Raw genomic sequence first — 24,587 nt, 5'->3', positions numbered from 1 at the left:
ACATCTTGATATTATAAAAGAGTGAATTTTGTTTTGTGAAAACTCTCAAATTCTGATGCCCTAAGCTGCAGTCTGTGACCAGCCCTGGCTGTGACCACAGAAAGCATAAGCCATACAGATACTGTGCACCCCACAATTAATAGATGCATGGCTCTGGAGCATCCTAAAATATAAACCACTGAACGATATATATTTGTTCGACTCTCATATCACTGCGCCAAGACCTACAAAGTGTAAACAGAGGAATATATAAATCCCCCTAAAAATCCAATGGAACCTTCAAGCTTGGAATAACCCAAATAAATTGAAGACTTAGATATGTGGCCCCGCAAGAACAAACAGCAATCTAATACGTCACACCCACCATTAAGAATATAAGTAGACTCGGGCAGGCAATGGCAAGAGAAAGGTTGAGACTCAATGACAAAAGCAGTTATCCATTGGCGGTCAGGAGATAGAAAGCATATAGGGGGTGGGAGGCCAATAAGCAAAACCTTATGATAAAATCAGGGGACAGAAGGATAAGACAGATGACAGATACAGGAGATTCAATAAAGTGGAAGGAGCTTAAAAAGGCATCAACCAGTAAGGCCAAACAACACTGAGGGGGATGATGATGGTGATTCCGATAATAATGCTCATGAAGATTGTAACAATGCATCAATTCGTCGATTAAAATCGAGTCCGACACTCAAGACACACGAATCTTTCTGCATATTAACTATTTTCAGTTTGTTTGTTGTTATTATTTCACGTGACCCCTGCAGTCACTCGAGGTGCTACGACACACAATGTAAAAAAAAACCCACAGAATGTACTCATGGCCTCCGAATTGTGACGATTTTATACAACGTAAGATTAGAAAATGAAAAAGCAAACATCTGTGTTGCCTGGGTGGCTCAGAGGTCAGTGCACTGGGCTGGCACCACTGATGTCATAGGGATGAATCCCTGGTTCCAGCCACCAATGATTAAACCAACTTCTCAAGTGTAGGGAATCGATTACCTCTGCCCAGTCATCAATGCAACAAAAACATCATCGCGTCATTAGATTTGGCACTTTGGTTGCCGAAATTCCAGCTCTGAGAATAAAATATTAATGACTGAACATTTCTGTCTGTAGCAGGGTGGGAAAGTGCTACTCCTGGTGTGGGGACAAGAGTGTCACTTGATGTTGTTTGAAAATAGATCCTGCAGACCGGCTCTCGAACAACACAGGGTGAAACACTGCTCTCCCAGAGTTCCGACATCACACCGATACCGCATTATCATCATCATGAGCCGGAGTTGATCTGCCGCTGGATGAAAGCTTCTTTAAGCTGATACCAAACACAGTAAAATATCTGCTTAAATTGTCTACCCACAAAACCCCCTCCCCCCCGCCCCGCTTAAAAACCCCACAAAACTCCGGAAGAATTACAGACGGAAACAAACCACCCATGGCAACATCAAACACCACAATCCGAGCCGTGCTACCACGACCGACCGAGCCGTGACAGGCCAAGCACGCTCCGGCACTCTCACCTTTGACCGAAGTGTTGGGCGGCGGGGATTCGCAGGCGTCGAGCCAGGGAGGGTCGCCAAGCCCGGCGAAGTCTCGCATGCGAAGATAGCTGATGGAGAGGCGCACGATGGAGGCCTTGTCCAGCTGGCTCGTGATGGCGCCTGGCAGCGGCAGCAGCTTGGCCAGCTCGTAGAACTCAAAGTTCTCCTTGCCGCGTCGCGACCGCGCCGCGTCGCGCGACTTCTCCTTGCGCAACGCTTGCAGCCTGCACCCCCATCCCCCCGCGGACATTAGCGGTGGGTTGATGGGGATGGGGTGATGGGGATGGGTGGATGGGGATGGAGTGATGGGATGATTGGGTGATGGGGATGGATGGGGTGGTGGGGTGATGGGGATGGGTGGATGTGAAAAGGGTGATGGGGATGGGTGGATCGAGATACGTTCTTGGTGATTTGTGGATGGGGTTAGAGTGCATGATGATAGGGTGGATTGGAATGGGTGGATGGGGATATGGTGATGGGGATGGAGTTATGGGGATGGGTGGATGGAGATCGATGTATGGGGATGTGTGTATGGGGATTTGTGGATGGGGATGGGAATAGGGTGATGAGAATGTGTGGATGGGCATGGGTTGATGAGCATGGGTGGGTGGGAATGGGTTTATTGGGAAAGCAAGAGAAGGAAACATGCCAGTGGAAATAAAATTACACGGCTTGTATTACAGCGTTGTCCTTGGAGCCAAGTCAATGCTGGCTATTGAGATGTAAGGTTCGCATGTAATTATATTTTTTCAAGGGAGAACCATAAACAACATAGTTATTCAAACAAAAAAAATACACCATGGGTCTAATTTCCACTAATGTCAAATCCTAGTTGTGTAATATTTGCAAAGACAGCAGCGGCGTTTGGGTGTCGAAAGAAAAGCTTAATTTGCCCTAAACTAGGCAAAATGGGCTGACTCTCCCCGAACTAGTAGCCAGGCCCATTGCCATTTACTCTGAAGCTTAATGGAGGCCTATTAATTCCATGCAGCCCTGCTCCGCAACTGCACACTGACATCACCTCGCCAGTGCAGGAGGCACCGCTGGCTGCAGTGAGCTCTGCAATTGGTTCAAGGGAAGACACATGATGTGCAGGGATGTCGCCTTTTGCCATGGACAATCTCAGATATTGGCAACACACACAGAGCACATGAGTCGGTCACGAGCACTCGTTAGGCCTAATCATTTCTATGGATAGTTCGAATCGAGAGAAACGCAAGCAATTCACCTCCGATTATCACGGTTGGCTACATACGGTGCGAAAGAAGTTAAACATACACATATATACATAACATAATCATGATAATTGGTTCTTTACCCTTCTATCTGGCAACAAAACTGACACCTTTTTACAAGGAGTCATGTTTGCATAGACCGCAATACCTGCAGTCATAATACAAACAAAAGAACATAACTCTGATAATGTGCACTGTCCTTAAAGTTGATTGATCCACACCCGAGACAGCTTTCCTTAGAGCCTAGTCTCATATGGGTTGGACCAGATGACGCCAAAAGGCGCACGACTCAAAGCCAATGCACCATCAGAGTATGAGAGCTCGGGGCAAGCATCTACACTATGGGAATCTCATTTGCCAGTAAAAATATGATAATTGGTTCTTTACCCTTCTATCTGGCAACAAAACTGACACCTTTTTACAAGGAGTCATGTTTGCATAGACCGCAATACCTGCAGTCATAATACAAACAAAAGAACATAACTCTGATAATGTGCTTTGAGTTGTGCGCCTTTTGGCGTCATCTGGTCCAACCCATATGAGACTAGGCTCTAAGGAAAGCTGTCTCGGGTGTGGATCAATCAACTTTAAGGATAGTGCACATTATCAGAGTTATGTTATTTTGTTTGCATTATGACTGCAGGTATTGCGGTCTATGCAAACATGACTCCTTGTAAAAAGGTGTCAGTTTTGTTGCCAGATAGAAGGGTAAAGAACCAATTATCATATTTTTACTGGCAAATGAGGTTCCCATAGTATAACATAATCACTTAAGCAATTCTAGTTCGCTCTTGCAAAATGCCAAGTGCTCTTTAATCCTTCTCAAATGTTACATTTTGCGCACATCTACTTCATGAATACACAATTAAAGACACAAGCCACAATGCGATGGTGGCCATGCAACCAATACGATGGACCATATAGATGGAGGAATAAAAACACTACACCAAATCAAACTCCTGAAGCCCTTACATCGTGGATAGAAAACATCGACATTGGCATTTATCTCCAAAATATATTGCCATCATAACCAATGATATAACAGAAAGGTTACATTTTACCACAGACACATTTTTTAAATTAGATATTTACAGATAATCATCATCAGCCATGATCAATGGACTAGTTAAACAATGCACTTTGTTTTATAAACACGGGACAACCTACTTTGTTGAACTATCATTTGTGGCCAGGTCACTTTTGAGAAAGAGCTACATAGCTCAGTGGGCCTTACCTTGGAAAAAAATGTTAAGGGTTTAATTTATACGTGAAGTACTCCCCAAGCCACGAGAGAAGTAGTCGATGGTAATTTCAAACGATTAATCGACTTAAATAAACTTAACCGACTCAATGCCCCAGCTCTAACAATAACAAGGTTTTTTAATGAAATATCACAGCAAAGGTTACGTTTACCAAATATGAAAATTCCGATAGACATGCTGTACTTTTTTTTTACATGTAAATCGGTTGAAAAGCTGAAAATCCATTTGACGACAACGAGCGTACGCATGTCACCGCAAAGTGACTTATCCAATTAACAAGTGCCAATTGTGTACAATCGCCGTTTTGACGGTGGGTGTCTATTTTTTTTGGTGTGTTCATCCCAAGACAAAACGCCGCGGTTGACTCCGCCGTTGGGCTGCCTGGCGTGTTAGCCGCACCCCCCTAAGCCAGCCAGACAAAGTACGGTAATGACTTTGCGGCGGGCGGCAGGGCACAGATGTTTCGCTGCCAGAAGCCCTTAATCACGTCGGTGTGTGCCGCACAGCCATCGGGAGCAGCGATTTTGCGACGGAAGACTCAGCCGAGCACACGGAAGCAGCGACGCAAGCAAGGTTTGAAAGAGCGTTAAAAATTGTTTCGTAAAAAAATATGTAGATATAGCGATAACCCACGCTGTGCTCCTTTGCCGGGCAAGAGACAAGGCGATTCACACATCCACCGACGAAAGCGCGCTCACGATCAAGTAGACACGGCTTGGGAGTGCGTGTAAAATGTTACGCTGCATTTTGAGGCAATTACCAAGCGGAAGCAAATACGAAATGTATTCGTGCTGAAACTCGCTGCGTAATATTTCGAAACCCGAATGCGCGATGCAAGTTGGTGTTAGCAAAACAGCTGTTTACTTCACCACCCGGTTAAAACATTTACAATTATTCGAGCGTGCCTGTAAAGGGGGACAACGCCAGGCAGAAAGCCACCTTCCCGGTAATGTAATCGCCTTGGCACTTTGAGAATACACATTAATTATAATTTAACGCAACGAAAAAAAAACATCCCGCCGCTACAAGGCGAAGGGAGTGCAAAAAAATAAGGCAGGCGACGGCGCTCAGAAACACCGGGAGCATCAATTACAGGGCCCAATTCCAGCCGTGGCTGAACAAGCCCCATCTGCTACTGTCCGCAAGACTCCGCTATCAAGCGCGTATTATCAGCCGTCTTAATTATGCCACGCTGGCTTGAATGAGCGAAATGGATTCCCTGAGCAAGGGAGCAGAAGTTAATTAAATCTTTGCAGTCTGTCACGGTTTAAGATGGTTTAAATCGCGCCTTATCTCCGCCGAATCGTAATTTATTTATTTTGGTCGTGGGCGGCCGTGCGTGCGAGCCTCGCTCTTGCTGCCACTGTGCCAGCCAACTGAGCAAATGCCCAATGTTGAAAAATGCCCCCTCCCCGCTCAGTTTCACGCGTGCACATGTTCAGAGCGTGCGAATTCGTTGAAAGGCGGGCAATCTTCATCGATAATGCTACATTGTTATCTTTGGAATCGGTGACTTCTGGTCAAACAACGCTTGAAAAGTGATGGTGGTTTTATTTTTACGGGGGGTGGGGGCGGGGAATGAGGTGTGCTTTGGCCTCCAAATGCCACTCAGGTATTCTCGTTTGCTCATTTTTCATCCGCGCGTCTGCCCTTCAGTTAGGAGCACAAGGGGTTCCCTCCCTCTGCGCCGCGACCACCTGCCCAAAATGCAGCGATCCGCTCGCGCTACGCCGAACCACCGTAACACGACATTATTCTCGAGCCCGTGCATGCGAGGAGCGTGGTTTGGTGACAAAACAAAAACCCTAACGCGCTGTTTGAACGGCATAATGGAGTGTAAGGGCCATGCGCTTGAACAGCACGCCACGTTATTTCGCAAAACGTTTAAAAAAAACACGATTTTTTTTTGTTCTCCCAGTCGAACGGGCATTTAATCCGCGCGTGCATTTGCGTGCCTAACAAACCTAGCCGCGTGCGCACGTGGGATAACTGTGTGTGGGCGCCCGTTACCGATTCGGGCGAGCGTTCGTTTGAAACGTCCGGGCGAGCGAGCGAGCGAGCGAGTTAGCACGCGCGTGGGCTCACGGATGTGTTTGCACATTCCCAGGGAGAGCCGGATAACAAATTACAGCTGTTATGGGGCAACTCAAGCGCCGCGGTGGCGTCTGCTGCCCATGGAACACGTTCGCGACACTCGGCTCGCGGGGGCGAGTGGTGTTTGGCAGCGAAGGGGTGCGTGGTAAGCGCACACTTGCTAGCACAGCGCCTTACCGCCGCTGTAAGCCACGGGCAGGTGAGCTACAGCGGGGGGCAAAAACAACGTCCCTCGACCTCGGCGCTCATACATTTACATCCTTTCCCAGTGCCTTGGGCACACGCGGCAAATTAAAAGCCAGGCTGTCTCTCGGCGGTTTCCCTCCTGCCTCGCATCATTCAAAATCGTCCAATTTGCACCAATGCCGGCATGCTCGCGTGCCGCCAACGCTGCACAAACTTTTAGATTTTTATTTTGAAAGGAAAAAGTTGCATAATATATATTGTTTTTATACATAAAGCGGATCAGGAAGATAACGCGCGTCCGCATTTATTTGTTCGAGTCCCACCGGTGCTCTACAAACAACAGTCTTAAGCTGTTGCAACAACCAGGGTAATTCCCCGGAGAACCAAAAAAAGGAAAGATATCGAAGACGAATAAAAAGTGGGACATGTTTCAGAGCTTGCAGGTCCCGAATTGCAGTTTAAATAATAATGAGCCCAAGGCCGGCGTTCTTTGTGGAGCGGCTTGCGGGGATTTTGTCAGCCATTCCATTGGAGAAACTAACTTTTTTCAAATTCTAAGCCGATAAAAGTGCTGTAAAAAAAATAAGTTTTGTAAAGCCCTTGGGCATTACAATTGTTTTACAAAACCCACCATAAAAACTGCAGCAGTGTGGAAACACAACGATCCAAGCCAAGGCTTTAAAAAAGTCTGGCATGCATAAAAACAAAACGTACGCTGTGGTATATAAACTACGATGAGGCGAAGGAGCAGTGGTGCAGCGGTTAGCACAATGCGCTATGGAACTGGTGGCCCTGAGTCAGAGGCGTAGCTAGGGGGGGGGGGGGCAGGGGGGTACATATGTCCCCGGGCGCCAAAGTAAAGGGGCGCCAAAATGAGGCTTACAAGGAGATGTCAACACGGTTTTTACGACTAAAAGACCTGAACACAAATTTTGGATTTCTGCTGGACGTCAAAACTCTTCTATCCGACACAGATGTCGATGCAATTCGTCGAAATTGCACAGATTTTGGAAATTTCTATGACAACGACATCAATGGCCACGAACTTTTCACAGAAATTGGAGATTGCAAAATGCTGCTCAGTAACCGGAATGAAGTTCTACCAGAAACTCCTTTGGATCTTCTTGGTTTTATTGTGTTTTATGGAGACGACATATTTCCGAATTTGCGAATTTCACTGCAAATTGTATTAATAGCAGTTTCAATTGCAAGCTGTGAGCGGTCGTTCAGCAAATTGAAACTTATTTAGTCGTATTTGCGGCTTCAATGGGACAAGATCGTCTCAGCGATCTTGCTCTTCTTAGCGTTGAAAGAGAAACATTGGAGGAAACTGATGTTAATTACGTGATTGACCAGTTTGCGACAGTGAAATAAAGAAAAACATTTATTTTGTAGACTATGTCAACCAGTCTACGACAGTGACTGAGTGAGCCATGTAATATCATTTCTATAAATTTGCTTCTTTAAATACAATGTTTCATTAAAATTTAAATTGTTATTCCTTATTCGATGTAATAGGAAAATGTGATTAAACCTTGGGGAGTGGGGGGCGCTAATTTTATAGTTCGTCCCCGGGCGCAAAATATCCTAGCTACGCCTCTGCCCTGAGTTTGATCCCCGCTCAGGATAAACACACACCAGTGGTGAGCGATATCTGAACTGTGGGTACCCCACCCAGCATCCCACCAGCCGACACTGACCAGCATGATGAAGTATGGTCAAACGACCCCCATGGCCTACGCAGCGTGGGGAGGCCTCCATCCATCAGTGGACTCGCAAAGGGCTGTAGATTATTACGAAATTACGGAAATTATTCTTGATCAAAATATACCCCACTTGGTGCAACGCTATTGCTTGAAATGTATCATTGGACAAACAGCCCCCAACCTAAAACAAATCTACGATGTGGTCCATGAGGGAGCAAGGGTCTGCCCTCATTAAACAGTCTCACTTGCCTGATCCTTGGAGGGCTGTACATTCTGGGAAATGGAGACTTTACTCATATCTCCTCGGTGCATAAGACGGCGTCTCAGGATCGATATTTCCCCCCCTTAATATCCAACAACCTATTAGGAAGCCCCACTTCGGTTCCGTAGACATGGTTTTAACGTATACCACATGGCCATCGTCTCTCTTACTTTTGTTTCACCCCCCACCCTTCAACAGTGACTCACGCCTCCATGAACGAAGGGTGAGGGGTAATGGTGAAGCTTTGCAGTGTGTTGCTTACTCCACGACTCCTGGACTATGGTCACCACCAGGGGATATTTTTTGGCGTCATCTGGTCCAACCCATGTGAGACTAGGCTCTAAGGAAAGTTGTCTCGGGTGTGGACCAATCAACATCAAGGACAGTGCACATTATCAGAGTTATGTTTTTTGTTTGCATTATGACTGCAGGTATTGTGGTCTATGTAAACATGACTCCTTGTAAAAAAAAGGTGTCAGTTTTGTTGCCAGATAGAAGGGTAAAAAAACAATTATTATGATATTTTTTTGTTGGATAACCGCTCCGTGCTGGTCACATATCTTGGAAGAGGTTGAGTACCCACACCTCACCCCACCGCACACACTAACTGTCGAGTCGTGGCCTGTGAGCCGTACGTTGCGCACACACCTTGCCATGGACTCGTGAGGTGAGCGTCTTGACGGAGCAGAGGCAAATCTCAAGCCGTTCACCGAGGATATTCAACCCTTCGCTGAAACCAAATGAGACTCCAGCCCACACGTCTGGCCTAGTTTGGTCTACGACCCTCTAAAGACCTATCTGAGCTTCATGGCTCGTATCCACTAGAGTGCACTTAAAATAAATTGGTCAGATTCGCAAAATTCTTAAACCGGGAGAAACGTAAGATCTCTGTTCTCCAGCAGGTTGTTCGACGTTTCGCTCCACATACTGCGAAGTCTTTCAGGAACTAAACACCGCACACTACAATCCGAAAATACATCGGAGCGTACTGTGCAAACACCGACACAGTCCAATAATTGTTACAATCTCTACCCGATTAAAGATGACCGTGGTTATTTTAATTTTTAAAAATGCAACGGAACATGGAATAGCTTGTTAATGGCCCTGCCTCCGTGGTCATTGAACGATCGGCAAGTGAGTTCCGTGCAAACTTCCTCTAAGACTTGGAAGCAATTGGTCACCAGTTGGTTGAAGAATCCGAAGTTAAGAGCTGGCTCACCCAGTGGGTACAACCCCCTCTCTGAGATTCCTTCAAACATCCCGACAGTTTCAAAACATAAAAAAAACATACGCATCTCTGCTTCCACACCGGCAGACTTAACAGGTGCATTTCATGCTGAAACACATATCCCCGTGGGTTTCTTTGGACGACAGGAAGCAACTATCAGCTCCGCAAACATGAAAGCTGTAGTTAACAGCCCCTCCCCCACTCCCTCACTCCTGAAATCTCCTGTTTGGAGCTCTACACAGCTTTGTCACCCTCCAATTCAGACGCTGGCTGATACTCTAGTCCATGGGAGGGCAGCCTACGGTTCCGGAGCCGCGTGAGGCTCTTCATGAACTGCTTCATGACGTTATCAATTAAGGACCACCACCGTCTCGTGTTAACGTGCGTTGCGGCTCTTGGAATACTGAGTTTTTTTCTTTTTACAGAATTCGAGAAACATGGCCCTTCTTGTCATTTCCGTTGCCGACCCCTGCCCTAGACCAGCGGTTCCCAATCTGCAGTCAGCAGACCACATTTGTGGTCGGCAAAGCCGTCGGACGTGGTCTACGGACCTGTTGGAGGTTCTGTGGTTCAAAATAGTAAAACATTTGAAAACCACTTTTTTTTAAGATCGCTCGGCGAATAAAGGCATTGCTTTCCTCATCGCTGCCGGAGGCCTCCGTCTCTCGAATTCACAACCTGGCACCGCTGTGGGTACCTGCTCGAGTTATGACGAGGGTTGCCACCTCGGAGGTACAAAACACTGCGGCATATCATGGCAAGAATAATAATAATACCGCAAGAGGGCAGAACTACGTGTAAATGTAATTTATTGAATGGTGTATTATAACGCGACTGACAAGAACCAGGACTTTTAATGTCCTGGGAGGACTTACAGATTTCCCAGGACAACATCTGCCTCAATAAGAGGATGTCCTGGGAAAAGCAGAACAAGGTGGCAACTGCCATTATCCAACCGATTTTCGTTATTAAACTCGGAATATAAATGATACGCCAAGGCTGTGGCTTTGTGTCTTGGAACGCAGCTACCCTCACGGTAATTCGCTGGGACCAATCGAGCTCCATTAGAGGCAGAGCCTGCGGTGAGCAATACGCAAATCCCCATCAACTCAATTTCTATCGCGCAACGCTAAGAGAACATTGAATGGCACGTGATTATTCTGATGAGTGAAAGGTTTTTGTTTGACAAAGTGGAGTCGAAATGTATGTTCTCCACCACGCAGCTTATGGGGGGCCAGGCGGCGGGGGGGGGAGAACAATTTATTTGTATGCGACAACTAATGTATTTACTACATGCGAACTGCCTAGGTTTGCACTGATGGGATTTAGCTGTCCTCGGTTTGGGTTATCCAGGGGCATTCTGTAGAGCTTGGCCTCCTCTCTCTCTGCCGCTATTCGCCATCTCAATTGAACCTTCGGCGATAGCAATTTGTGATTCAGAAGACGCTCGATTGGTTGAACCGAAACGCATTTACAGGCAGAAATGTATCTATACGCGTGAAGATATTCTCTTCATCATGTTCAGAAGCAAACAAATACACCCACCGCCCCGTTGTCACTTATTTGGATGTTTAGCCACAATTCAGGATGATATATTTAATCCCATTAAGTCAGACATCCTCCCCTTGCTCCCATCATTACCCAAAGTTGACGCACGTATACACCCATTAATATGGAGCTGGACAGACAGGAGTACGTGTCACTGGTAATGTAGAATAGCCGTATTGAAGCAACTTTCACTAAGGGCTTCTGTGAAATGACGAATGTTTTTAATCAGTGGGATTCTTCCCCAAATCACTCTCATAAGCAGAGCGAGCGTAATTAAACGGCGATACTCCCCAAGCTGGTCGCTGTGGAAATTATATTTCTAGAATCCCTGACCATTCATGAAAACAAGTAATTTCATAGTTGTCATCTTTTATACGGCAGCATGAACTCCTTGGAATTAAGCCAAACATCAATTGTGGACTTACTCCAAACACTGCAAGGGACTGGCATTACCAGATCCATTACATGCTGATGATATGAAAGGATTTTTTTTTAACTGACCACTCATTCCTCGTCCATGCATACTTTGTTGCTCGTCTGGGTGAATGCGAGTGTTAAAATCGGGCACCACAGTTTTTTTAGATGTTAACCCTCTCGCCTGGTATAGAGGTGGTTGTGGGTTCGATCACAACCCTGAGGCCTGCATATTTCGAGGTCGCACGTTCTCTCCGTGGCCGCGTGGAGTTTTCTACGAGCCCTCCGGTTTTAACCTCCACATTTAGAATAAACGGGTTTGTTAGAGTATTTGGCTGCTATAAATGTCCACGTGACAAGCCACTTCGTTGAGCTATCATTTGTGGCGGTCAGGTCGCTTCTGAAAAATAACTCTATGGCTAAGAGGGGCCTTACCTAGTAAAATAAAAAAAATAGTTCTAGTAAAGTTTTGAAAACACCCCCCCCCCCACGACCCTCCTCACTCGCCCTCGCTACCCCTCGAGTGCTTAATAAAGAAAGAACGACCAACCCCTGCAAAATTCCAAGAACAGGCTCTGTAATTCAAGACGTGTACGTTCTGTAATTTCCGGCAGTACGTTTAGTATTATCGGTGTCCACCATGCGTTAGAAAACGTGAATAAAGAAAATCAAGTTTGAAGTATGATTTAATGGAAACTTGCGTTTCAAGTATTTTGCTACTGTACATTTTCACGTTATATGCCACTTCACTGGGGTATCATTAATGAGGGATTTAACTCGAACCATCTAGAAGGAGGCAGGCATTTCCACTGTTTTGTGATCTCCTCCATCAGCACGATCAGATGTCTACCTCCCAGAAGCGTACCGATAAATATGAAACCCAAAATTGATATACATTTTTATTTTCAGTTTTCTCAAAATCAAGAAAGTAATTTTCTCCTGCCCGTCACCTGATCAATCAAACACCCTCCTTCCTCCACAATTGGATACAAAAATACTCAGGCTATAACAATAATCATACAAACTCAGTAGCTTGTTTTTTTCATTTCAATTACAAAAAACAATTTCACAATGCAGTGAGATCCTATCCCATCCCAATTTATAACAGGACTGGTCAGATATATTTAAGACTTATTTTCGTGAAATCCGCTACACTCACTTAGAAAACAAGTTTAAATGGTTATATAGAGCATATCACGCGACGGTAATTAACATCACTCTACTTCGGTAAAGCTGTGCTTCCTAACATACTCCCAAAACAAGACAGAGACATATGAGTACATGTTTTGGTCATGTCCAGATGTAACAAAAAAAATAACACAATGTCGTGATTCACTATTGTAATCAAGCTTGTGCAACCACAATTACTCCATCAATAGAAATGTTTCCTTAACCTCGCATCCAATACAATTTGGACAAACCCCAGCTGACGTTGTTGTAGATCTTATTGTACCACAGTTCATCTCTTCACCTTATAGCCACCGAGGCGTCGCGATTGGTTGGAGAACCGTCAACTATGCTCTTGAGGTGCCATGAATATGAGATGTTCACTACCTCGCCAGCGTGGATTTTTCTCCAGGCCCTCGGGTTTTTCCCTCCAAATTTAGAAACGTGCATTTACAGTTTTTGGCTGCGATAAATTTCCACACGATAAGCCAGTGGGCATTACCTGCTAAAATAAAAAAATAAAAAATGCTTCAGTTTAGTTTGAGGACGAGAGCATGGGAACGTGGGCTTTATTTTTAAAGAATGATTTCTGGCCTATCATCTTTACTTCTTTCGGTAAAGTCACGTAGGTATAAAATAAAATAAATTAAATCACGACGTTTCGGGCGCAACACAAGCGTCCGTCATCAGGTGGGACAACCACAGCAAGAAACAATTGCTGAAGTGGGCAAAGCGATTTCTGGATTTCAAAGTCGGGAGAGGAAGGGATACCAGATCCTAACTATTCAATAAATCACACTCCAGTTATGCACATGTCAATGTCTTATCCACTGACTGACCTTAACATCGCAGTTTTCTCAAGGTAATGTCAAACAATATTTTGAATGTATACTCTCTTGTTTGCTCTGCGTGGTTTCGCAAGTTATTGATTATATGATGTTTTTGTTCATGATGACCTTCGCACATCTGCTCTTGCCGTGACTCACTTACTTACACGCATACTTGTTCTTGTGTGAGTTTAAACCTTCAACAGATACAAGTTACAAATAAAAAAGGCCTTGGAAGGATCACGAAAAACCTGACACTGCACACGTGGCTCTGCAAGATGTACAACTCCGCTGCTCCAAACACTCTGGGCTCTGTCATTCGGGAAGAGTGAAACTCCATGGACTCCTACGTTTAATAACCTTGCAGCGTGGAACGAAAGTGAAGACGCCGTTGAAAGTCTTGCTATTGTATTGCTTAATGCCTGTAAATATGTCACCACTTTGTTTGGCAGTAGAAATACAAAGACTCTTTGCTTCTCTGAGTTGACAATGTGTTTGTTACGTAATGGTGAGTAGTTGTAGATCTATTTTTTTTTTATTCTCCGCTTACCTTTAGCAATGCTTCAGACAGTTGTGTGACATTTACGTCACAATTGTGTTAAATCCAACGCGCAGTATTCAAATTTTTTTTAAAAAGTGACAAATGGGATAGCTGCCTGGTGTCAGAGGTCAGAGCGCTGAGGCAGCACCGCTGAGGTCCTGGGTTGGAATCTGGGCAGTCGCCGCGTGATTAAACTTCGGCTGTCAAGTGCAGCAAATAGATGGTCACGGCCCAGTCACCAATGACTGCACCCAAAAAAAACCAAGAGAGCAAACCCATCATCTTTACGTTCGTTTTATCGCTTTATTGGGCTAAAATGGCAGTTCTGAGAATACAAAAAAATAGAGGATTTAGTGTCATGCTACTAATACCAATCTCATAGCAAAGTACGTGGCAAAGTGTGCCACCTCCTTTATAGAGATTTACAAAAATTCCCGCTACAATTGGTTTTCTCAGTAAAACGTTGCGTGAGATTATTTTGCCCAGCCAGTTTCAGACCGACACGCAGCGTCTCACTGCTCTCCGAGATTTCCAAATGGATTCTTCATCTCTAGACATGGCACCTAGAGCCCACTGGGACTAAAAGAGTCAAGTCAAAATGATTTCCTGCTCAAATGAGCATTGAGGTAGGGTCTTTCATTCCTGTTAACAGTCATGAGTCAGTGGTGAAAATTCCATATCCCTGTGATTGGGGTAAGTCTGTCACATAGGACAACCACTGTTTACTTGCTCACAAAGTGGTAGCCTTTGTATCGACCCTGGAGGGATGATGGGCGGAGACATCCCCCCAACGAGAAATTGGATTTGCAAGCTTTTCAATGCAAGCCTGCTTGCTCAACCAGAAAAAAAATCTGTGGAAAGGGTAAACCCGCCAAAAATGTCAAAAAGTTATTGATGTCTTACTTTTAATCCAATAAACTGCTAGATTTATATTTTAAGATGTGTGTATGCAAGAAGAGCAATATAATCCTCTGAAGGCATCAAAACTTAGAGGAAGAAGCATAACTCACTTCAGCAAAGATTGAAATCCAACGTGTTACTGTTAATAACTGTTGGCATATTGCTTAGTGAACACGTGTTCCGTTATCAAAATGCAATTGCAGCGTTTTCAAATTAAATTGGCAGAGGCGCGCATTTTATAGATCCATTCCTGACTTCAGGGCAGGCCTAGCAATCTCAGGAATTTACTGTGAAGTATACAATTTATTTTCGGTACAATTCGCACAATATCAATCCGCTTTCATGTTAACAATGACCAACCTCATAAAAGTCACAGCATTTGTTACGCAACAAATTATAATGAGCGTGTAGTCATTATTGTTGCTGTTATTATTATTTGCTCATCTTAGCTGCTCTCGAACTGGAAAATTACATTCGTTGTGACTTTAGTAACCAGCCTGGTGGCTCAGATAAAGAGAGTGGCTCATTATTGGAAGGTGACGAGTTTAAATCTCGTTTGGTGGTTGACTCAGCAAATCATCCCCCTGCCATAGGAACGTGGAATTTCCACAAGTGGCAATGCAAGGACCTAAACAGGAGATGAGCACCACCTCATAGCTCAGTTGAAAACCGCACGGTTGGCTACGTGTGGTGCGAAAGAGGATCAAAATACGTACAACATGAATAAATGTAAGCAGCAAATCATTTTGACTTTAGTTTTTTGTACAAAGTGTTCAAATGTTGCCATAGGCTCCGAGCAATGTCAATGTATGAAAGAGAACAAAACAAAAGCACGTGCTCATCTTCCTCTCCAAAGAAACAATCGCAAGTCGAGAGCGTGCAATTAATTCGAGTTTTTTTTTTCCCACAGTATTCAAGATTTATCCATGAAAAAGTTCAAGGCGCACATTATTCTACGTGGAATTCACGAAGATATTTATTTTTCAAAGTGGGAAACTTTGAACCCATTGGGAAGTAATGTTCAGTTAAACCAACTCTGCCACCCACACATTTATTCTAAAGAAGCCTAATTAGCAGAAACATTAACATTTCATGTTTGTTTTTTCCACCCCTCAATATGACACAAAGGGATTTTTTTTCCTACCAATTATTTTCCTACGGCCACCGTGTGAATTTGGCCATTGTACTTTTTCTAAAATAAGAATTTTCATACACGCACACATAGGTACTCGCAATTATTTGACTTCAAATGAAAGTCGAGAATTGAAATAAAATAGAACGTAAATAAAAAAAAAACGAACGCATGATGTTGCCATTCATCTTATCGCATTCGAGCCGCGGAGAATAGAAATACATGCCAAGAACAATTTGCTCACATCTGATTGTGCTCAGAATTGACAGCAGGCTTTCACGCTGCACTGAAGTCTTTAAACCCGATCGCGATGAGAAAGTCTGTTGATCACACTTGGGACGGTTCGCTTCACGCACCAAACTAAAAAAAAGCGATGGCCGCATCCACGAAAACTTAAATCTGACAAAATAACAAAAGCCTGGCCTAAAGATGACGTTAAAATAACGCTGTTCACAGGGCCATGCCAACTTCTCTCATTGTTGCCGAAATAAGGGAAAATTGACGTAAACGAAACTAATTATTCCAGCGTCTCAAAGAGGGTAAGAGGCCGATAAGGCTTAGTTGGTGGAACAGCACCGCCCTCCCCCCACGTCAATTGTGTGAAGTTGTGAGCTCAAATCCCGGCTGGGAGTCAGAAAACCCATTATCCCTTCCTGAGCGGGTAAAGCGGGTAACGGCACTCAGCGAGCCCCAGCGTGGCAGAGAGGTCACAAGAGCGGCCGTTGTGGGGAGATGGCTGAGGGTTGCGCAAATGAATGAGGAGTCCCTAGCGCAAGGGGGGGGGGGGGGTCAGGACCACCCGCGGAGAGTAGCCCCCCCCCCACTCCGCCCCCCCCACTCCGCCCCCCCCCATCAGTGCTGGATTACCCTGGAAGCAAAAGTAGCTACACATGCTACGGGCCCCGCACTTTCAAGGGCCCAAAAGCTAAATGCTTTCAAGCTATCAATTCCGGTTCAGTGATTCTACACTTGCTCTATTACTATAGTACTATACCGCCTTCAACTTTTATGAAGGACTCGGTGTTTAAGGTTAGCGATTTGTCGTATTATCTGGCTGTATCGCAAATGAAAACATACACTTACATTACTATGCTAGTTAAAGATTTGTGTTTTAATATTTACGTGGGGTTATTTATTTATTTAAGGCCCCTTCATAACATATGCTGCAGGCCCCGCAATTGCTTTATTCGGCACTGCCCCCCCCATACTCCACAGCGCTAGCAAACACTCCGACTCGTGCCGCCTTTATTTATTTAGTTGTTCGTAATTAGAAAGAGGGTACACGTTGCCCGCCGCTATCCAAGCCAATACGGCGAAACGGCTGAGACACGTGATCAGGCGAGTGCAGCGAATGTGTATATATGTACTCTGACAGGAATTTGTAGATCACTTGAAAATGCATTCAAGCATTCATTAAATGTGCATTAACGCGCAAGTTTTATATTATAAACGGCATACCAATGAGACGATAAACGAGCATTGCTTGATTAATAACAATAAGTCTGCTGTTGATGCCGATAATAATGATCATGACGATGATGTGGATGACGATGACGATTATTTGTTTTACTAATCAGCGAATTCATCGACAGCAGCGGCTTCGCGGACGGACGGACGTAAAATGAAATTAGCTGAGTGAAAGTTAGCGCCTCCGATGATCTCCGATGCCCAATGTATTGGGAATTTTCGGGGGAGTGCAAGACTAATTGACTTACACTGGAGCAGCATATGCTGATTCGCTCGGCTAGGTGTGATGGATGTGCTTAGCTCTAGTGGGCCCCACCATCCCCCCCACCCTCCACACCTACACCCTTAGCTCCCCAACAACGCAGTCCACACGGCTCCCGTCATACATCGTTCATATCAATATTCCGTGCACCGAGGCACCCGCGGCCTCCATATGGCATAGCTTGTTTGAAACCAAATACGGTGGGGGAAAAAAAATTATTTGTTGTTAGCGAAAGTGCCAATTCTGGACCGCTGTACGATGAATTAATTTTGGCACGAGCAATCCGTTAGAGTTTGGCTGCCCATAGAGTAAATATATAATAAATAAGTTCTATATTCTAATAAGGTATTTTTTATTTCAATGTTCTATGGGAAAAGAAAAGCTTTTGTTCTTTTGTTCAGTAGTCCCTGAAGACTTAAAAACAGTGTTTAATTGAAAATCACCTTTTAAAGTAGAAGTTTAGGTGTTTAGGTGGATTATTATGGCACGGGGATGCCGTTACCGCATTGCGTGCTTTCGAGTGCGCTTCTGCGGCCGTCTGGAATGCTCTTTCTTCCGATATTAGGAAGCCACTGGAGGTATGCACTTTAGATTAAGACTGAAAACTAATTTCAGTAAAGCTGCTTTTTGTCTTTAGTTTGTTGTCTTTCCCCACACCTCTGATTAGCACTGTTCGCTACGAACGGTGCGAAATAAGTTTAACATACATATGTACATTGACCATGGCTGTTGATGATGATGATAAAAGTTGCTTTAAATTAACCGCTGTTACAATGCAGAGTTTATCTTCTTGGTTCTTTCGGTAAAGTCACGTAGAAGGGAAGTAATACAATAATTTAAAAAAAACATAATAAAATCTTATTTTATTATATTATTTTATTATATTATTATATTATGATATTATATTATTTTATTATGTTTTATTTTTATTATTTAATTACTTCCATTCTGCGTGACTACCGAAAGAACCAAGCAGATGAATCCCTGCAGTCACCAAAGCTTTAAATCGAAATGCAGAGTTTATTTACTTAATCCTGTCACCAAATCACCCTGAATACGTGCGAGCTCATCATCTCAAAGACTCCGTCTTGAGCCTGGTTAATTATAGTGTAATATGAGAATATCTGGCTCACTGACGTATCACACCTTGTCATGGTGATTGGCTCTGCCGGTCCTGGTTTACAGCCAATGGGGGGAAGCCTGGGGGCATGGCCCTGACGAGATGGAAGGGTGACAGCTATGGAGATTGGTTCTGCTGGCTTTGGCCTCAGCCAATGGGGAGATGAGTCAGGGGCGTGGTCCCGGGAGCTGACGAGGGAGCCTGGAAGATTCGACGCAGGCTAACGAGGATTGGCTGAAGCGTACCACGTGACCCGGGAATTCAATAGGGGTAGAGAGGAACGATACGGGGTCAGAACGGGAACGAACGGAGGAAGGAGCCACGCGAGAACGGGGCTCCGAGTTGCCACATGGCATTGCGTCTCTCTCGGTCTATCTGTCCTTTCACGTTGTCTACCAGCAGCGTGAAGTAGATATAACCCAAAGTGAATAAAAGACGGATTCCAGAAGTCGTCTCAAGGAGTCTTATTACAATAGTAACGAGCTATGTGGCCCAAATGTGGTCGGTAAGAAAGTTATAAATACTGTGTGCCACTGAGCAATGGGGAGGACGATTTGCAATGGAAGGACAGGATCTGAAATGAAATATTTGGAGAATTTAAAGTGGGATAACTGCTCTAATGTAAAAGTGATAAAAACTGAAATTAAAATGGGCATGACATCGAGCTCGGACATCAGATAACAGATGGGCGAAATTAACGGCGGAATGGTAGCCAATTGGGGGAATAAAAAAAAATTGAGGTAGGCAGAAAATGAGATGGCGAGACGAGATTAAGAAGATCCGCAGGAGTCCAGCGGATGGAGGTAGCAGGCAGAGATTGTGAAGAGTGTAAGACACTGGGGGAGGGCTTTGCCCAGGAGTGTGAATTTAACAGCTGAGAAAGACGAAATGAATAATTAGATGGGAGACTATCTGGAAATACCAAACGTCGTAAGCTTGGTCCGTGAGGGCAGCTAAGAGATGGCGGTCCCTCTCCTCCCCCTTAACTTGTATTTAAGAAATTGCATCTTGGAATCCTTGCCTCACTTGATACAGCAAATCTGGCTGTGACGGTCCCACCTGGTGACGGAAACTTGCGTTGCCTCCGAAACGTCGTGATTTTTTATTATTTTATTTTTTATTAATTTTAATTTTATTTTTTACCTACGTGACTTTACTGAAAGAACTAAGAGTATGGGTCCAAAAACAGATTACTGAACCTAACTGGGTGTTGAGTGGGTGTCCCCTTGAGTGTGTGAATTCTCTCCGGGTGCTGTGGTTTCCTCGGCGCATGAAGCCAAACAAAACAAAAACACACTCGTTAATGGAATTGGCCAAAGATGGGAAATGCACGACCCTCCTGAAAAAAAAAGTCTTAAGACTCAGCGAAGCTTGCCTAGATATACAAAAGGGCATTTGTAAGTATCTGTTATACAAGACAGAGATTCCTCATTTGGAATTAAGAGCCTGTTAGAGAGCCCGCTATCATGAGTGTTGTAAAAAAAATATATATATATATCTGTTGCACACAAACAGGGTGGGAATAGCGGCACTGCATTCAGTTATTTTGTCTCTCCAGAGCACAGCACTCGTGTTAATACGCGAGAACGTGGACTTAATTTCAGCTGAGTTGATCTAAAAGAGGTCCAAGCCGAGTTCAGAGAACAATTGATTTTGGTTCGCAGGACAAAGACAGATTCATAATCAACGTTTTTGGGTTTAGATCGCGTTATTTATAAATGTGTCGTAACCCTCCACCACCCGACACGGCCAATCAAACCCAAAAACGTTGATTATGAATAATATCGGTCGCGAAAGCCGACGTGTTAAAAAGACACAGATGTAGACCGTTGGCTTCCTCATTAGGACTCATTGGTACAGTGCGGACATCACCGGTTGCCGCGCTTCACTGCTGCCCGCAGGGATGGCCACATTTTCTCAATTCTTTAAGCTGCGAGTCTAACCGACATGTTTTTTTTTTATAAATATGTATTTTTTACTGAGGCAATGTGCGGGCTCGATATATCAAATTGTGTCGCGCGTGTACACGCACCGTCGACAAAAGAAGCAAAACCGGTTAAGAAAAAAACGGGGGATAGAAAGATGTGGGAACAAGCTCGCTGCTCCAGAAAATGGGCACACGTTCAGTTTTTTTGAGCTGGTGGTCTGGATAAGGCCGAGAGCTACTGTACACGCGGTGCACACCTTTGCATGCTGTTCAATGTTGCTTTTGTTTCCCGACCTCCGTGAACTGCTGCGTTTTCTCTGCCATTCACCGATTTCCCCCCACTCAACCGCAAGCCCTCACTCAGGCCGATTGGATTATATTGCACATTCGCCTCCTCCTATATCCACATACAACAAGCAAAAACACATTCAATTAATAACTCAAGCAGCTCAAAAATAATAATCACGATGATAAATGTAATACAAATGTTCCTGTCGTTATTATTATTATTATTGCTACTACAGCACTATATGGCCGTTAGTCTATGATGCGTGTCGGCTGGCTCCGTGCTATGTCCTGGCTTCTTAATAAGCCGTCCCGAGGCTATTCCAAGCCTGTGCCAATCTCTCTACATATCCTGTTGCTCCAGCTCCCATTCCAACTGCTTTATTACACAGTATAAATATTAAATACTCTTTACACACAAAGCATTATGCACGTACTGTGTATACACAATGCTCACTGCTACCTTCTGCAAACAAGTGGCTACATTGATGCTTCGGTGCATGTGTGCTGTACTGGAGACACGCAATTAATTACATGACCGCATTGTGCGGTTCTAAGGCACGTGGCGATGCATCGGATCACGGAAAGACACAGATTCCAGGGCTTGTGATATATGCATCGAAACGTTTGCTCGATAATGTACTGTTTTGCGGCGTATGCTAAATTATGTGGCAATTCTATATGATAAAAAAAGCAATTCTGTTCAACTCTTGCGCACGATGGCAATACGTTCAGGAGCTAAATGCCAATGTCGAGGTCTCCTTGCCACGAGAGGGACTTCAGGGGAGAGTTTTTTGTTGTAGTTTTACCTTTCCTCCGTTGAAGGAGCATACACTACAGTTTGCGATATGGCACATCGCTTGGGTCGCACGGTGACAGTCGCGCTGTGGCTCGTGTCTTTCATCTTCCATCGCGTGAAGGACACGTGCGCCTGGGCCTGTTGATGTTCCGATGCGGTTGAAGGCTGCCTTCGTGCCTTAGCGAGGAATGTCAAAGCCAGGAGGTGTTTTGGGTCTCGGACGAGGCGCTTACTCCAGACGTCACGCAATGTTGCAAGATGTTTTGCCAGAGTTCTTCCGCATCTGGGTGAGATTCCAGGATGGTGACAGCAGCAGCGCGATCCCAGAAGGGGAAAGGTCGGAAGGAATGGGGTCTTCAGTTGGCGGCGAAGTACATTGTTGAGGTCTTGCTTGATGAGTTGGTTGTCGTTGGCACAAAAAAAAGAAAAACCGCGTGAACTCCCTTGCAGTTTGAATGTCCCTGCGGATATTTATTGGCAAAATGTTCACCGGAACAGGACGCCTGGGGATTGGTGTCAGTACGACTCTGCCACCACTCTCAAGACACATACTGTACATATAAAAAAAAGACAGACTTTTGGGGCAAGTGCTGTTCGCGAGCACCTATGAAGACTGGCACGGAACACGAGGGGAGTGGGTGGCCAGCACCACACCCGGTCGCCTTTGTCTCCCCGGTGGTGATGTTTACTACACACCACACCAGGTACTCATTTGTGGCTGAGTCGACCTTGGGGAGGCCCAGGACCGGTTCAGATAATCGTCACTGGTGTTGGCCATGCATCGAACTCAAGGCTGCTGGGTTCGTAGCGCAGCGCGCTAACCACTTACACTACCGCTCCCCACTCCTGCCACGTACACACACACAAGCACATGCTAGTTCTGGACAACGTAAGCAAGCAGACAGCAAGACAATCGACGTCCTAGACGATCGCTCTCAAGACGTACGAGCAAAGTGATGGTCGGCAAGGAGGGCCGAGGACAAATGGTAATTGCGGATGTTTGATAACGCATTATTCCATTGCACATTTTGCTCATTCGGATATGGTCACGAGAACGAGTCGCGATGAGCAAAGCCGCCACGGTGTAATCGCGCGACTGCGAAACATACGTACGAGCAAAAAAAAAGATTACTGCCAAAAAAGATAAACTTGGTGAGGTTGTTTTTTTGCGCAACCCCCTAATGATAAAGATTACAATTTCTAATTCCAAAAAGATTAATTATTCCTAGTGATTAAAGTTCACAAATTTAGCAACAATTTCATTTTTAATTAGCCTGAAAATTTAAAACGTGCTGCAATTTCTATTAATTAAATGGCATTCAATGCTAACATGGCAAGTTAATTCGCTGCTTTAATACCGCACGTTTAAAGTTCCTAATGAAGGGTTAATAAAGGTACAGGTGCAGCCCTGCAATTTCTTGCTCACGCCATTGCTTTCAGGAGGGCCCTCCGCAAGAGGGAGCTCTTTGCCGCCCCTCTCGTGACTTGCCCCATTCACAAACAGTGCCCCCACTGACACCGCTCGGTGCACATAGGCGGAGGGATTCACGAAACAAAAAAAAAACTTGCACCACCATTTCAGATGCCTTGCTGGTATCGAGTCAAACCAGCGACCTCTTCTTGACTGCCCGGTGCAGTGTGGTGGTCCCGTTGCGCCAAGGCAAAATCTCCCTCGTTGCGAGACACGTCAGTTCATAGGAGCAGGCCAAGGCGTTTTAAAGCATGGCACACGATGGGAATAATTTACATGTTAACGGAGCACCGTTTAATCTGCGCTAGATCGCTTTTGCCCTTGGAAGATCCGATCGGGGTGAGTGTGCAGAGTGATCTTCCAGGATGAAATGGCCCTGAGCCAACGTGTGAATCGAAGCCTACGTTTAATAAGGGTGATAACTGCGTATGCAGAAAGTGATAAAGAGTCACTCTGTGCTTGTGGAAGTTTTGGCAATTTTACATTATTGTATGGCGGGGGAGGGGGGGGTCATTGTCTTCTTCTGGAAACTGCTGTGGACTTCTCGGATGGTGCACAACAAAGATATTGGAATGTTTGCGATTGAATCTGTCCGCTTGCTTTTCCATTGACCGTTGCCATCTTTAGCAGTGTGCTGCCTTCACAAGGACGCAGTGAAACCCCTCGTGATCTGCTACCCCGATATCTGCACGCCCGTGTCAATCTGTGCAGAGGCTGGTGGCGTTCGCGAATCGATCCTTCCTTTTTATGCACAGACTAAAATTACGGATAACGGGAAGAGCTCTTAACTTGTTGCTACTGCTGATTAAATTATCATCTTTGTTGATGATGTTGATCATCGGTTTCTCAAGTGTAATGAGTGCCCATGATGATGATGCCCATGATGATGATGATTATCATCATGATTATCATAATCATGGGCATTTTCAAATTATAGAATAAAGGAGTAATTTGCATGGATAATAAAATAAGTGACTGGACCCCCCACCCAAATTTCCCCCAAATCACCTCGAATATGAGGGAGGGGAGGGTGGGTTGTAAATGCCTATGGGACGGGGGGCACTTATTCAATGCATTTCAAGTGTCCCCTATATTTTTTCCGCTCATGCCAAACCACCTCTGTCGCACGCCGTCAATGCCGCCGCTGGTGTAACAGTAAATCCAAATGATATGAGACACGTGCTTGGGCGCACACGCGTATTTACACACA

At 44.9% G+C, this 24,587-nt stretch overlaps 1 protein-coding gene across 2 annotated transcripts in view; it reads right to left on the bottom strand.

The window, feature by feature from the left end:
- Nucleotides 1-24,587, bottom strand: part of LOC144941811 (neuronal PAS domain-containing protein 3-like) — a 200,359-nt gene that overhangs the window by 102,464 nt on the left and 73,308 nt on the right. For both annotated transcript variants that reach the window (XM_078868276.1, XM_078868277.1), the window contains exon 2: nt 1,524-1,768. In XM_078868276.1, the coding sequence (XP_078724402.1) occupies nt 1,524-1,768 (245 nt within the window). The remainder of the gene's footprint in view (nt 1-1,523; nt 1,769-24,587) is intronic.

Source organism: Lampetra fluviatilis, chromosome 25 (assembly GCF_964198595.1).
Source record: "Lampetra fluviatilis chromosome 25, kcLamFluv1.1, whole genome shotgun sequence".
Taxonomy (NCBI): domain Eukaryota; kingdom Metazoa; phylum Chordata; class Hyperoartia; order Petromyzontiformes; family Petromyzontidae; genus Lampetra; species Lampetra fluviatilis.
Note: the sequence above shows the minus strand (reverse complement) of the source record. Positions and strands in the feature narration are given on the sequence as shown.